General features: G+C 41.7%; 1 protein-coding gene across 1 annotated transcript; it reads left to right on the top strand.

Moving 5' to 3' along the window:
- Positions 1–7,995: 7,995 nt before the first annotated feature.
- Positions 7,996–12,732, top strand: zfp36l1a (zinc finger protein 36, C3H type-like 1a). Its single transcript, XM_004540211.5, has 2 exons — positions 7,996–8,169; positions 9,412–12,732. Exons 1-2 carry the CDS (start codon positions 8,119–8,121, stop codon positions 10,477–10,479), a joined length of 1,119 nt encoding a protein of 372 aa, XP_004540268.1. The 5' UTR covers positions 7,996–8,118; the 3' UTR covers positions 10,480–12,732.
- The last annotated feature ends 3,256 nt before the right edge of the window (positions 12,733–15,988 follow it).

The raw sequence follows: 15,988 nt of genomic DNA, 5'->3' as shown, positions 1-15,988 counted from the left end.
GGACTGCAAGCAATCACACCAAATCCCTGAGCTGTTTTTGTTGAGTGATTGGGAATGCTTTTGCCAAATTACAATCAAAGAGGTAAGGTGGTGACGTATTCTGGAGAACAGCGAAATGCTGTTTGTGCCTTTGTCTGAGGAAATCATTTTGCCATAGGCTCCTTGATCTTTATCCACATAGCTTGAGTTTTGCTCATTTCCTCTTCATTTTCCATTAAACTGAGAGCAGATATGTTTCACTGGCTCGCGTTACTATGTGGGACTCATGGCAGGTCACGGAGAAGCAGTGAGCAGACGTAAAACAAAATCATCTCAGGAGGTGCAGTTTAACCGAGGAATAATCTACTGATGCTTAAACACCTGTGGCTCTCAAGACTACAGCAGAGAGTCCCACCACCATATTTTGATCAAGTACACTACCCATGGGTTCCTCATAAAACATGAACTATAGTAGCCCTGAGACCTCAGCATTTTGCGGTTAAAGAAAACACACACAAATAGATAAAACACCATATTATACAACACAATGTGGTTTTCAGTGTGGAACAAAACTAAACTATTACTCAAAACCAAACTGTGCTCTTCATGCAGGAACAAGAATTGGACAGCTCTTTTAAATTCGACAAACAAGTGTCTTCTGTTGTCAAATCGTGCTTCCATCAATTGCGTCTTATTAGCAAAGCCAGAGATTATGTCCCACCTAATGACCTGGAAAAGCTTATTCACGCCTTCGTGACATCTAGGTTGGATTATTGCAACTCCCTTTACTTTGGTCTTAACTCTACTCTTCTTCATAGACTGCAAATTGTTCAGAATGCGGCTGCTCGTCTCCTTAGTGGTAGTGGGCGGCGTGTCACTATTACCCCTGTCCTTGCCGACCTGCATTGGCTTCCCGTTAAGTATCACATTCAATTCAAAATCCTGCTGCTCACCTTCCGAATTACTAACAATATAGCGCCAGGGTACCTCATTGAGCTACTTAGATTATACACCCCTATTAGAGCACTAAGATCATCTTCCCAGTCACTCTTGGGACTGCCGAGATCCCGGCTGAAGACTAGAGGTGACTGAGCGTTTGCTTTGGCTGCACCCGATCTATGGAATAACCTCCCCATCGCTATCCGCGAGTCTGATTTCATTCAATCTTTCAAATCGCAGTTAAAAACCCATTTATTCGGCCTCGCCTTTTCTACCAGTTAATACTTGTTTGTTAGTTAGTTTAATGCTTATTTCTATCTTCAGTCTAATCTTAACTACTTTAAATCGTTTTTTAGATTTTTGACTGTTTTATCCTTTACACATATTGTTCTTTTATGCTTTTATATGCATTTCTTTTGCTTCTGTGTTTTTAATGCCATATAACCTGCTAGCATGTTTGGTACTTTGCCATAGCCTTCATCCTTCCCTGTTACTTCATCTTACCCTCTTATATGTTAAACACTTTGGTACACCACTGGTTTTTAAATGTGCTATATAAATAAAGTTTGTTGTTATTGTTGTTCTATATAATAAAAATATTCTGTATTTGAATTCCAGCTCTATAAATTAGGAAAAGGCCTGGAAACAGCCAACATGGTTATTATGTTTCAATAATATTTGAAACATATGCATACATAATAATAACTGCGCTATTTAGAAAGTCATCATTTGTGATTCATGGGGTCTTTTACTGCTTTTCTTTTATATATTTTGTGTTAAGTCGTTTCCTGTGTTTTGTTATCATTCATGTTTGTCATTTTACAGCGTTTGTGTTGAGTCATTTTCTCTGTTATTCATCTTTGTGTATGTTTTACTTCCTGTCTTTTTGAGCTTTTAGTCCACTGTGATAGTTTCCCCTGCCCTCAAGAGTATCACCTGTGTTTAGTCTGCCACACCTGTTTCCAGTTAGTCATCAGTCTCATCAGTGTATACTTATACACCTGCACTTGCTCTCCCAAATCCTGTGCAGGCATCCGATGTGCTGCATTGGTATGCTACACCAACAGTTTTCTTTACGCTTACCTTATTAGCTTATAATGTGTGTATGATGGCTATCTCATATGAGCAGGTGTTTAGCAATAATATTAGAAATATGCCATGAAAATGCTATAACTTAACTTAAATTGTTAACTCCTTTGGCTGGTTATATTTTGTTGTCCTTTCTCATTCAGCTTCCCTCTCTTATCAGCATCTACTGTTACATTCTGTTATTCATTTTTTGTTTTCTACTTGTATTAATTGCAATGATAATAACAGGAAAAGAAAATGTCTTAAACCCACAAACATCTCTGATTGTATTCATCAAGTAGCCTGCGAATAGCTATCATTTGTAGCATTCTACTGGCAATAAACACAGGCACCAAAAAGGATCAAATTAGATTTGCAGCAACAATAAAAGCACAGTTTTTCACAATAAATCATCACACGCCTACAACAATGAGGAATTTGACATCGCCATATGCCCTGGGTCAACTGAGGACGACTCACAAACAACGGATCTTTTTCTCACGCTCAACATCATTTAATGAAAACCATCAGTTCGCACTTCAACGCTCATTCACGATAAGCGAGCAGTTGTCAAAATTCAAATTCAACAAAACCGCAGGGATAACATGTGAGGAAAGTGGGTAGGATCACACGGGCGGTTGACTCTGTATACTGTCCAGAGTCCGGACACATGGACTCTGTAATTCTAGTCTTGGAGTGACCACACAGGGCTGGTTGTGAGGTCTGGGAGAGCTGCAGAATTGAGACAGATGGGACAAGGGAAGGATTTTTAGGGGGTGAGAGAATGCTTTCCACTGTTCCAACATTATACAAAGCCCATTGATTTTTTGCAAGCGTTGAGTGAGGAGCTGAGGAATATCTGGTTTCAGCGTCCACTGCATGGTCATGACACCTGGGCCAGGGTCATGTCTGTCCAGTCCAGTCCGGTCGGATCTGGTCACAACAATCACCATGATTCATCATTCCATCCCTAACTTTTTTGGCCTAAGTGCCATCGCTGTACTGTGAATTTAATGCATTATGCATCATATCGCTGTGGTCATCAACTCATTTCTGTAGCTTGATGGCTTTGACCTCGGCTTCATCTGTCGTGACCCCCAATGTGTGTGTGGAAAACCAAACTATCCCTTCCCATGAGCCCTCTGCATAGACAGAAAGATTGTTCCTCAGGAAACGCAGGTCAGGAAGTCAGAGGCGGAAGCCAGCCTTTCGTTCTAAATACAACCATCCTCTAGAGATTGCCGTGTCAACAGAGAATTGGGCAGTATATCTTCTTTAAACGCTGACCCCTCACTCTCTTGTTTTGTTGCTATTTTTTGCGACTTTGCATTTACCGAAACATCATCCTTCTTCTTCTTCTTCTTCTTCTCCTATTTCGCTGCAAATTGGCAGCAAAGGAGCCACAGACTTACATTTCCAACATGGTGTTTGTTTTGAACTCCGGTCATGAATGTAATGCTGTGACGTGTCAAAGCCATCCAAATGAGCCAAGGCTAGCACTGATGCCGCATCCCACCCAGTGTGAGATGAAGGGCAGTGGAAGTGAGTGGATGGGCATGTTGGAGCGATTCATGGGAACAAGATCAGCAAGAGCAGTTGGCGGTTAACCACTAACAATGCTGTGGCTACTCTTATGGACAATTAATCGCTGCTTGTTCTTATTTTGCTCCTTCCCTCAATCCTTCTCTCTCCCTAAACTCTCTTCCTCTGAGGCTAGGTTCGCCCTGCATGATGACCACAGTCCTCCCATATGAATTTGGCAAACATACCATGAAACATGAAAGGAAGCAATCTTGGTGTCCTGGCTGTCAAGGCTTACAGACAAGGACAGGATCACACAAATTGGGAAGTGGGCAGTGGATACAGAAACAAAACCCGTGCAGGATCACAGTAAATATGAGATCACACATGACAGCATATTCAAGGAATCAAAGTCTGTTTTGTATTTTTTTTTGCTCAAACTTGACTATCCTTGACCACTGATTACTCAACAGTCAGCAGAGTGATTAGCTGTCCTGATGAAAAACAAAAAGGAAGTTGTTGAGTAAGCAGTGACTTTTAATAGAAGCAGAAACACAACTGACTCTACTCCTGCAATATGTCACATTTGCAGTAGTGAAAAGCATATGTACTGTGTTAATCATTGTTTTGTTTTTTTCATCTTAAACTCCTTTGTCTTCCACTTTTATTTTTCAGAGGACAAATGTACTCCAATACAGCTGTTTCCACATATTTAAAGTAAAGAAGTAGTTCAGTATACTTTAATTGAGGTTAAAATAACCTGTTGTTAAATTACAGCTAAATGCAGCACTTAAAAGTGTCTCCTCCTCAACATTAAGTACTCAAATAAAGGTCACCTTCCATCTGTTATTTAAAAAGAAAGAAAAAAATATATGCAAATATAACCATCTTCTGAACATTGATTTGATACACTGTAACTACCTTTACTTAAGCATTAATAACATAACAAATAAAGTTGAAAAAAACACAATATTGTACTTTGCAGTTGGATTTAGCATTGAGGAAATGCTTGTGACTATCATAAAAATATGGATTTTAAGGAAATCTGTATGTTTTTCTTCTATTTAGAAGGAAACATACAACACAACTACAACACTACAACACAAATGGCAACTACAAACATAGCTTTTTTTCACCCTGACTATGTCCCCTCTTCTCAAATCTAACCTACACGGGCACTACTAAGATCTTAAAGGTTGTTTTCCCATGACTGGCAGAAATAACTAAGATGTGCCAGCGACAAACTGAAAATACATTTCTTGTGAAGCAGAGATGTTCCGCTCACAGCTGCATATACAGTAATAACCTTAATATTAAGGAATTGAAAATGCAAGTGTGTGGGGGGGATGACTGTTTAGTGAGGCAGAAATCTCACTAAGTGGAAACCACTAAGTGACTGGTATTCATCAACAACCCTATCAAGCCCCAGAATACACATTATGCACCATGCAGCAGTAAAAAGTAAAAATACTACTTATTTCTTCTTTAATACATTGTTTAATGAGCTTGTGGTCACCTTAACTGGGATGTGGTGCAGCACGGTTTGAGATTACCACAATACTAGTTTGAGTAATTGTGAGTTTTGTAGCTGATAAGTCCCTTTGCTTCACACAAGGCCAATGTTAGTGTATCTGTGGAAAGGCTGATTACACAATTCACAAGTTTGTACTGAGCACTAAATTACCTCAAAGCCGCACAAAGAAGGAGCTGTCTTTGACTGAGCTGACCTGCTGGTCTAATCTTAGAAATTCCCACTCAATCTAGAACTATTATGTTGAGGTAAAGTTATGTTTTAGGCAAACGTGCAAAGACTTAAAATACTGTACAAAAATAGAGTTAAATAAGACCAGAGGAGAGAGAAGCGGAAGAACTTTGCCCTCTGTTGGCTGCAGGGAGGAACTGCAGCAAATTGTTGCCACAACAGTCACCTCCCATTTATTTGTTGTTCTCCTCCATGACTTCTTTCATCTCCAGTAGTGATAGGTGAAAAATTTAACATCCTGTCATCCCACTTAAACATTATCAGTGACCTCAAGCTCAATCCCCATCCTCCCTTCTGAGCTTGGGGTCATCAGAGTCAACGGCGCAGGAGGCAGAAATCAAACGACGCAGCACATGCTGAGGAGTGACTGACTCCAGCGCCAGCAGAGCCTGGAGGAAAAAAAAGGAGGACAGCCTTGACCTTGGAGAGCACAAAACCTCCGAAATCAAGTCTTCTAAGAGAGAGCTCAACTCAGTCAACAGTAAGAGGAAAATACTGCCAGAGAATTTGATATATGGATCGTGCCTTTTGTGTTTGTTGCTTTGGAAGTCAGTGAAAACGTCATGATGCTTCGACGCACCTTAGTTGCAAGATTTCTGTCATTTGTGACAACAGAAAATATTTGGATTTCAAACTCTTTATGAGATATTTTTTTCTTTTTAAAGGAAAGAGAGTCCAGAGTAAAATAATGCAGTTTTTTTTTTTACAATGCATTGTGTTAAAGTCTTGTCAGTAGTAATTACAGTGGTTTACTGTCTCCATTTTTAAAGCATCTGACTTTATCCCCTGAGAGCACAGCAGGCTGACTTTTTTCTATATATTTTCATTTTGGCAGGAAACAGGTGCCTCCTCCTAAACCTGGAAGGACAACTGAGTCACACAATAATATCAGCAGGCACGATATATCTGAGAGTATTAAAAATAAACAAATGCACTGCATGAGGCTTCTTAAGGCCAAGGTCCAGTATGAAGGCATTTCCATCAGTCAGTGGGTAGTTTGTTTTTGAGTTTAGAGCCCTGCTGACCTTGTGCGCTTTAAATCCTTGCAAGTATCTACAGTGAAATTTCCAGCTCCTGCATCACAGTTACATGAGCGTATTCTTCACTTGTGTTACATATTACGAATTCCCACACCAGCTACGGGATTTTTGCATTTGCAAAATGAAAAGAAAAGGGGGAGAAAAGTGATTCTCTTTCTACTTCCCTGCTCTGTTTCTCCCTTAGAGGGAGACAATCGATCTGGCCCACTTAATCAATCAGTGACAGGCCCTTTGAACTGCAGACGAGATTTCTAGCAAGTCTGTCATCCCACCCTGTCATCTGTGAAAACACTCCAGGGGGAGATTGTTCTGCACAGGCCTGGCTCGTAAAACTCTTTTTTTAATGTTCCAACACACACCCTTGCTGTTCACTGACAAGGTCCAGAGTAACCGGGTGTTTGCATCTACTTTTCTTAATGCATAGCGAGGAGGATGTTTGAGTTCCAAAAAGGTCAGCTCACGAGGTCTTAGTCAGATACTTGCTTGAGAAGCTGTGGTGTAATCTGGCCTGTTCTATTTCAGCTCGTTTCAACATTTCAGCGCAAAAACAACTTCCCTGCCTCCTTCAGGGCTGCTAGCAGTTAGAGACAAAGCTCTCCACCTCCCCACTCCCCCCCTGCATGGCTCCTGTATAGGCAAAGAAGAAGAGGAAGGGGAAAGGGAATGTTTGCCTCTCTATCCCACCCCTCTTCCCTCACTTCCCTGGGGGCAATGCTGTGTAGTAATAAACGTCCTCCATAAATCTCCCCCTCACGCCATCATCCCCTCCTCCATACTCCAACTTTTTTTTCTGTATGTTAACAGCTTCTTTTCTTCTCCCCCTCCTCCTCAACCCTGCTTTTCTTTTCCCTCCTCTCCTTTTCTACTGCAACCCAACCCTGACATTAGGGTCTGCACATGGCCGATGTCATAGACTTTATGAAGGGGGGTGGGCAAGATGAGCCACAATACATGTGTGTGGGTTTCACTCTCTGTAGTCTGTCACGCCAGTGCGGTCGAATCTAGTGAGGTCACTCATGTATCAGATTGTCGCCTACAGTACCTGATGAAATGACATGCACGTATTCAATTCAGAAGAGGAGTTTTATACCTGCTGGTAATGAATAACAAATGAGCTGTGGCTGAGAAGAAGTATGCTGTAACAGTGAAATAGCTGTGGTCGGGAAAGAGTTAAAAGTGCGAGTGCCTGAATTCACCGGAAAGTCCCACAAGTGACGTTACAGTCCAGCAATTAAGAGTAAATTAATTACAGAGTAGTGGATGGTAGCTGAAACCCCGAGGATAATACAGTAAACAACTCCAGAAGTACAAGATTTCCATTGCCCTACTCCTCTTCACTTGCCTTTGAAGGCTTCTGATCGGACTTTAGTTTTATATAAATATATTTAAGCTGCTTAATTATGAACTGAAGACACTTTTCCCTCCAACAAAATTAACTTTTAACAAATCTAACCCAAAGTTCAGATTCTCCGATCAAGAGAAAAAGAAACTTGTTTTTAGTGCTTTATCCCTCCTAACTGGTAGCCTAAGACGGTTTGGCATTCAAAGCTCACCCAGCACTGGAGTAATCTCACATAAACTGACAAACCAATGCAAGTTTTTTTCTCTACAGTTACTAAAGTTACTGAAAGTTCACGCCCGTTTTTTTAAGCTCCTCCCTGCAGTCGATTGATTAAAAAGCAAATGTCGGGGTTGGTGCAGGGCAGAGGGGGAGAGTTCAGTAGCTCTGAGCAACTTTCTAACAAGTAGACTGGCTTTCTTTTTTTTTTTTTAAACTACTTTTGTGATTTGATTCCGGTCGCTGCAAAGATGACCACAGCCGTGGTATCGCCTTTCTTCGACTTCGAAGTAATGAACAAGGTAGCTTCCTAACTTTTCCACCCCCTTCTCTCTGTGTGTGTCTTGTGGGCTGACGTTAGCCTGTTAGCAGCGGGGAGTTAGCCGCTGTGGAGGAATGACGAGCTCCGTGCCCGCGGCCCTCTGCGCGGAGGCTGTTTTTGTTTTGCTGTTTATTGCTTTGTATTCCGCTTTGAGTCAGCTGCGTGTTTATTTGTTTGCTTCGTCTGTTATTTCCTCTCTTCGGCCTCGTCTCTTGAGGGTTTACGCTATAAGCGCCTTCAAAGTGGACCGAAGCGCTGCGGGAGCGTTAATTTAAAAATTGTTTAAAAACATGGTGTTTTTATTTACTTGTGTATTTATTTAATGTTCAACATAAGCCACATCCGCTAACTTTAATGTTATCTATGGTTTATGCTTTGAGGTCGGTGTGCAGTTTAGGCAGCCAGCGGCTGTTAAAGTGAAAGCTTTATGTCCTCTTTATTTTAATGAGATCACTTTTGCGCCACTTTTAATGCCGCTTTCAGAGCAGCCACATGCTCGCTAATCATTGACCAGATTTGGCTGGCTTTAGCCCACTTTCTGCCCCTATAAAACTACTTAAACTACCGGCATCGTCTCACCTTAACACTTGATGCGTAATTCGTTTTCATACCCCGTTTTGAGTGTCAGATTGCCTCTCAAAGCGTTTTTGTTTTTCTTTTAGCCTCCCTCTGGAGTTTGTTGGATTTTATTTACACTGTCATGTTTATGTAAATCATGACTAACTGTTCATTTCCACTAGTATGGAAATGTGTGAAAGCAGATCAGGTTTCCCTTGTAATCCACAGAATGTTTGGCCACTTTCTTTCTCTTTCAAATGATGCAGGCTCTTTGTAGCCCACACTGGTCGTCCACAGGCCTCTCATGTGCTGCTGTCCTATTGACTACACAGGCGCACACATTCCTAACCTGGGCAACTTGCCAAACCAGCTGCTGTTCTATAGGCCTGTATCCGCTAATGTGGTCTGAGCCAAAAAACAACAGTCATGCAGGCGGAGGTGTAGCCCCACCAGTCCCACAGTGCCCGTCATTTTTATTTATTTATTCAGGGAGAGTATCTGTACAAATGGTTTATAGGCTCGCCTAACAAGTGTTCAGTCACTTTCAGGAGTTGCATCAGGATGGCAATCGGACTTAAAAATCAGGGAGCTGCTGAAAGTAGCTTTTTATTTGTGCTCTACTTTTTCTAATGCTTGCATTTTCTGTCCTTTATTTTTCTTGCAGAACAAACTTCTCAGCTACAACAACAACCTGGGTGTCTCCCATCCAATGTCTGTTCCTTGCACTAGCACCAACGTGCCCATCTCCAGCTCCGCCGGACCCCTGCTGGACAGGAAGGCGGTGGGATCTCCCTCAGTGGGAGGCGTGTACCAGCGGCGGCACTCTGTCAGCAGCACAAAGTTCAACCAGAACCAATTTCTGAATAGCCTGAAGGCAGCGGACCAGTCCTCCTCACTCATCTCAGGGGTTGGCAATGCCAGCAACAACAAGGAGAACCGCCTGCGAGACCGCTCCTACTCCGAGACGGGCGAGAGGCTCATCAACAAGTGCCTAGGCCCTGCCAGTCCCACTGGCAGCAGCAGCCAAGTGAACTCCAGCCGTTACAAGACAGAGCTCTGCAGGCCCTTTGAGGAGAACGGTTCCTGCAAATATGGCGACAAATGCCAGTTTGCTCACGGAATCCATGAACTGCGCAGCCTGAGCCGCCATCCTAAGTACAAAACTGAGCTGTGCCGCACCTTCCACACCATCGGTTTCTGCCCATACGGGCCTCGCTGCCATTTCATCCACAATGCCGAGGAGCGTCGTGGACCTCCCCAGCAGTCCTCTCCTCTTAACTCTATGAACAAGATGGAGCGACCTCGGCTGCAGCACAGCTACAGCTTTGCTGGTTTCTCCAACTCAGTTGGGCTGAGAGACAGCCCCACCTCAGTCACCCCTCCACCCATGTTCTTCCCTGATGAGATCCCAGACTGGCCCAGCAGAAATCCCTTCACCTACTCCAGCCAGGAGCTGGCCAGCCTTTTCGGGCCCAGTCTCAATGCCGGTCCTGTAGGCACAGAGCCCAACACCCCTGCACCTCCCTCTCCAACAAGCACATCTTACTATTTCAGACCCATGTTGGAGTCCCCTCAGATGTTGGAGTCTTCATCCAGCCCCCCAGACTCTATGTCGGATCAAGAGGGCTACCAGAGCAGCTCTGGTGGCAGCCTGTGTGGCTCAGAGTCCCCCACGCTGGATAACACCCGCCGCCTTCCCATCTTCAGCCGCCTCTCCATCACTGATGACTAGACTGCACGCATCCACTAGTGACTTTTAAATTTGACGACACAAAGAACATGGCACTCCCCTCTACCTCTGCCCTTCAGACTCCCCTCTGCCCTCAAAGCTCCCTTACACATCACGTTAGTTCCTTGTTAGCATTATGAGGATATAATCAACTAAGGGAACCCTCAGCTAAATCTATCATTTCTTCCCACTTAATCTGCACAGCAAGTTTTAAAAGAAAGTACCCCGCCATGTGTCATAGTGCCAAAAAAGGAGAGGAAACTGAACAATGAAATGATGAGAACAACAATTGACTGTTTATGCCAGGTGCCACTTGTTTTTCTTTTTGTTTTTCTTCTTCTTCATGTATTATTGAATGTGTTGCAGCACAAGTGGCCTTGGAAAGGGGTGTGCTTTGCACTAGCCCTCATCCCCCTCCCCTCTCTCCCCTGCCATCCTCCCTGATGATACCACTTCCCCTGAGCTTGCTAGAGGGTGCTCAGTAATGTAACTGTAGCTCTACACCGCAGACGTTTTTACAGACTGAGTTAAGACAAACGGAGAGAAATGACAGACCCTGAAAATATATGAATAGTTTTTTTGTTTTTGTTTTGTTTTTTTAAAAAGAAATGGAGAAAAAAGTGCCTGGGCAGTTTCTGCATGTGTTTAGGGTGAATGGACTACTGTTTGTTTTGGTTCTTTCTCATTTGCCCCCACCCACCTCCTTCTACCCCTCAGTCAAGCCCCGTCTTATGTAATTTTGAACCGGGTGAGTCTGCAGGAAGGACTTTGAACTGGAAGTTGGTTATGGCCCCCCCTCTCCTCCTGTTGCTGGTCACTGGCTGTTTCCCTTTTTTTTTTTTTTTTTTTTTTTTTTTTTTTTCTTTGGGAAGGAAGTTGATATCAAACTGATCATTAAACCTGCAAGACTTTGTCCTGCCCCCAGCACCTACACCTTCATCTTCACCGATCCGGGGAATTCCAGCATTCCCATAATATAGTTATACGTCGCATGACTTGACAAGATCGGATCTCCAAGCTATTTTACTTTACTTGTCCCCCTCCCATCTCCTTCACTTTAGAACCTGCTCCATGGAGCTCTCTACTCTCATTACATCCCTTTTTGCTTTCTTTATTTGATAATTATTTTTTATTAATGTTATTATTACGGTTATTATTATTTGAGAAACTTTCCAGACAGAAGGTTTGCGTGTCACTGCTTATTTAACTTATCAGAACATATTTATTGGTGATCATATGCATTTTTTGTTAATTTTGTTTTTTGTATTTATCTGGATAATGAACAATAGAATATATTTTCTTTTATGTTAAATTATGATCTTCCATATTAATCTAAAGATTGTGAAGACGTTTTTGTCAGTTTTCCTTTTTTTCACAGTTTAATATATTGTACTTCAATGACTTTTGTTCTGCAACTACACTTTGTCAAAATGAAACTTAATTTAAAGCAAGAAAAAAAAAATGCAAAAAAAGCTGTTTTGCGTTTTGATTATTTATTGTACTTTGTTTTTCTTACTCCCTCTTATTGGACTGCATTTCCATCTAAACTAGATTTGCTTGTATCCATTCCTCCCCTTGCACATGTTACAGTAATCTGACAGTAACAGTAGCTAACTGTTATGACATTAATTCGATTTTTTTATTTTTATTTTTTCTCTCCCTGATCTCTTGTCCCCACTTTGAAGAGGATTATTCCTACTTGGGTTGATGGTAGACTTAAAGGGGTGCTAAAAAGAAAATTAGTAACATGACTCGTTTAGCAGAGTCTAGCAGTTCAGAGGCTGGCTGTGTTGAAATGTGTTCTGTCACCCAGTCTGTTATTACAAGCAATAGTTGTGACCAAATGAGTTGAAAGTATATCTTCTTTTAATTCAATTGGATGCTTGATCAGTGGAAGTGCCTCGTTTAATACATTCCAGGTAGCTAAGGGCTCTCCGCCTTTTTATATTTGATAATGGAGGACAATTTTTTTTTTTTTTTTTTTTTTTTTCCTCTTCTCTCTCCTTAAGTCACTTGTTCTGTGTTGCCTTTGTGTGTTCGGAAGAGGTGAACAAATTCTGACACAAAGAAAGTAAAACTGTTGAATGTATTTTATTTTTTTTTCCCAGCCATGTTTTTTCACTACAGTAATTTCTGTGAGTTTATATGAAAACCTGTTCTCTCTTTCTCTCTCTCTCGTTCTCTCGCTCTCTCTCTCTTTTTGTAAGTATTGATTGCAGTTAAGTCAATAAACCTGTATTTTTTTGAAAAGTTCAACTTTGTGATGAGTGGTGTGTAAAAAGTTCTGGGAAATTGAGCAAATATGGGGCACGTTTTATGCTCAGTTTTGGGTACCCATTCAAACTCTAGAGGGCTTCCCAGGAATGTGAGTTAAAAAAAAATAAAATCAGTCTTATTCTAAAACTTTACAATTCCAGAGCTTAATCAGTATTCAAGTTTCTTCAGTATCAAAAAGTCCAATAATGGCTATGAGGAAGCTCTAATGACTGATACTGCATACTTTAAATGTTGCAATTTGTCCAAAATGTGAAGAAAAAAGAAACTAGTTACATTTTGTAACATCATACCCAAGGAAACTTGGGTTTTAACAAAAGAGGCACACAGTATTATATTTGAGGCTGTAATCAGGTGAGTGCTTTTTCGATGCATAATACAGAACTAAAGGGAGTTTCGGTGTGGTGCAAGTTGATTGGTGAGCTGTGCTTGCAGCAGCCAAGGGTATTGACCTGGGGATAGTCAAAGTCTGAGCAGGCTTGATTACACAAAGACCTGGCATACTTAGTTTCAGCAGAAATATTGATCAGGGGGAGCTACTATAAAGTTTCCAAGAATTAAAAAAAAACAAAAAAAAAACAGATTTGAGGTTGTGACCTAATCAATATGTACACAAGGATATTTCAGGTAAAAAGGAGGATAAACGGTGCAGTCATAGTTAACACTATGCCTTGGGGTTAATTTGATATATTCTGTTTTTACATTGAGAATAAATACAGATAACAATCACAAGTTGGCCATTAATGCGAGCAGAGTGGTATTCAATTTCAGTAGCAACTTCCACTTCATGCACTCGACTCAACACTTCATGCACCGCCTCTGCATTTCCTTGGCCTCTGGACACTTCCCGTCTGTCCATGTTTATATTCTCTCAGATTGCAAAAAAACCGGAGCAGCAACAGGAATTCCCTCCATACAATGGTGGGTGCTGACCCATCACAGCTGACCCATAGAGGCCTCCTTGTTGCTTTATCCCTGAGAACCTGGGCCTTGTGGCGTCTAGTCTTGATCCTTAGGTCCCTCCATTCTTCATCACCCACCAACATACTCTCCCATCCCATTTTAGACCAGCTGGAAATGGTCTAAAAACATACTGGTGGCCACGATAAAGCAAAGAAAGTCCTTGATTACATTCAAAACCAGAGAGCATTCATGGTTCCTATAAAATAAAGCAATGATCAACACCAACCACGATGCAACAGCTTGTTTAGAAGTACAAAGGTGCTCTTAAGGAGTCAGCTTAAAAAGATGAGATGATATAACATGTATATTTAAATGCTACTGATGGAGAGTAATTGCTTGTTGAAAGGCCTCTTTTTTGTGGCTTTATGGAATGTTTTACCTGTGCAAAGATGGGTGTTGTGTTTGGGAACATCCATCCATCCATTCGCTACCGCTTATCCTTTTCAGGGTCACGGGGGGTGCTGGAGCCAATCCCAGCTGTCATAGGGCGAGAGGCGGGGTACACCCTGGACAGGTCGCCAGTCTGTCGCAAGGCTAACACACAAGGACAGACAACCATTCATACTCACATTCACTCACAGATTCACACCTAGTGACAATTTGGATTATCCAATTAACCTATCCCTATTGTTTGGGAACAATACAGTGAAAATTGCTTGGATTGCAGATTAATGTTTCTATGCACTACCCCTTTTAGAAACTTTGAAAAAGCCTGTTTGCATTCATTTCATTTGAATTCTACAAGAATTTGTTCATAAGAAACAAGGGTCTTGAAACTTAATTAACATCACTTGAAAGATATCATACTCTATATTTCTTTGTGAGAGAGTTTTTGGCAAACAAAACCAATATTGCATAGTGTTCTTGTATCTGCAGATGCCACACAGCGTATGAAACATCGCATACTGTCTTATTTGGTGCAAGCCTGAAGCAAGATGAAAGCGATGGAAACTTGTTACCACTTCAAAACTGTTCTGCGTATTTGGTTTTAATAAGATAAGAAGCAAAGAAACAACGAATTCAAAGGAAAGGCTTCTCAAGCTAAATCAGGTGAGCATTAGTGATGCACACCTTTTTCTTTGCTGCACCCTTTCAGAAGAACATGAAGTGCATGCAGTTTGAGGCTGATGAAAGAGGGCTGTTTCCTGTTTGTGTGGTGTACGCATAGAGGCACCTTGAGATGAAGTACCAGGAAGTGGGTTTCTGAACCTCCGAAGGTGGCGGATGGAGGGGGTCGCCTGCTCTTTGATATGTTTTTGAAAAAAAGAAAAAGAAAGCTTCCATTACTTCATCAAACTTAACAGCAGGTAATTTTCCAATATGGAGACGATGCAGTGACACAGACCAAGCTCGTTCACTCATTGCTTCCTGCAAAACAGGATAAAGCAAGTTTGTAGTTCAGCTCTCAGTCCCAATCTCCATTCACCTTTAACCTGCAGGGTTGAGCAACAGAATGTCAGAGCGTGTACACTTTGCAATTGTGTTATCGCAGGAAGGTCTACCTCCTTGTTTGAGAAAGAGGTGAGTAAATAGTGCTGATGTTCTAACTGTCTTTTATCTACACTGACAGCTGAGAGAAGGGTGGCTGCAGTGCGGTGTGCATGCATGTGTGCATGCTTGTATGTCACTGCAGCACAGCAGGTGTTGTGGGACAACGGCTAAGGTCAACCTCGAGCGAGGAGGTTAGAGGGAGCTCAGAAATCTGCATGGAAAACGGTAAAGAGATCATCTGTGCAGCAGCAAAACACTGACCCGTGGACATCAAAAGCATAATTTTCTCAAATTATGCTTTGTCACTCTGTGCAAAACAGGCATACAGCCACCCATAAATTCCTAATTAACACATTACACAGTATTCAGGGGGGTTTAACCCATGTGAAGATAAATAAATCTATAAATAGTAATAACGAGCCATTTGCTCTGATGATTCTAAACTGAAACTCTGACAAATCAACCATGACAGGAAAAAAAGTCTTAGTGTTTGTCTGTCACAATCCCCATACGCTGACCTTGCTGTCAGATGACAGATTTGCCAAAGGCCTCATTTGCTCTTATACAGTGGCAATGCACAGTCATCCTCTCTGTTTGTCCTCACTTTTAGCTCTGCTCTTTGTTTGTCCATGACTTTGCAAAAGAGGTTGTTGGGAGTTAAAGTCTGGTTTCCTAAATATTGAAATTCTTAACTTAATTATGGGGATGTGTTTTATAATTTGTGCTAACAAGGGACCTTCTCATCCCCCCTCTAATCTCCTCCTGACTATTATCAGCCTGTAGT

The sequence above is a fragment of the Maylandia zebra genome, linkage group LG19, assembly GCF_041146795.1.
Source record: "Maylandia zebra isolate NMK-2024a linkage group LG19, Mzebra_GT3a, whole genome shotgun sequence".
Taxonomy (NCBI): domain Eukaryota; kingdom Metazoa; phylum Chordata; class Actinopteri; order Cichliformes; family Cichlidae; genus Maylandia; species Maylandia zebra.
The sequence above is the reverse complement of the archived record's forward strand: the minus strand, read 5'-3'. Positions and strand labels throughout refer to the sequence as shown.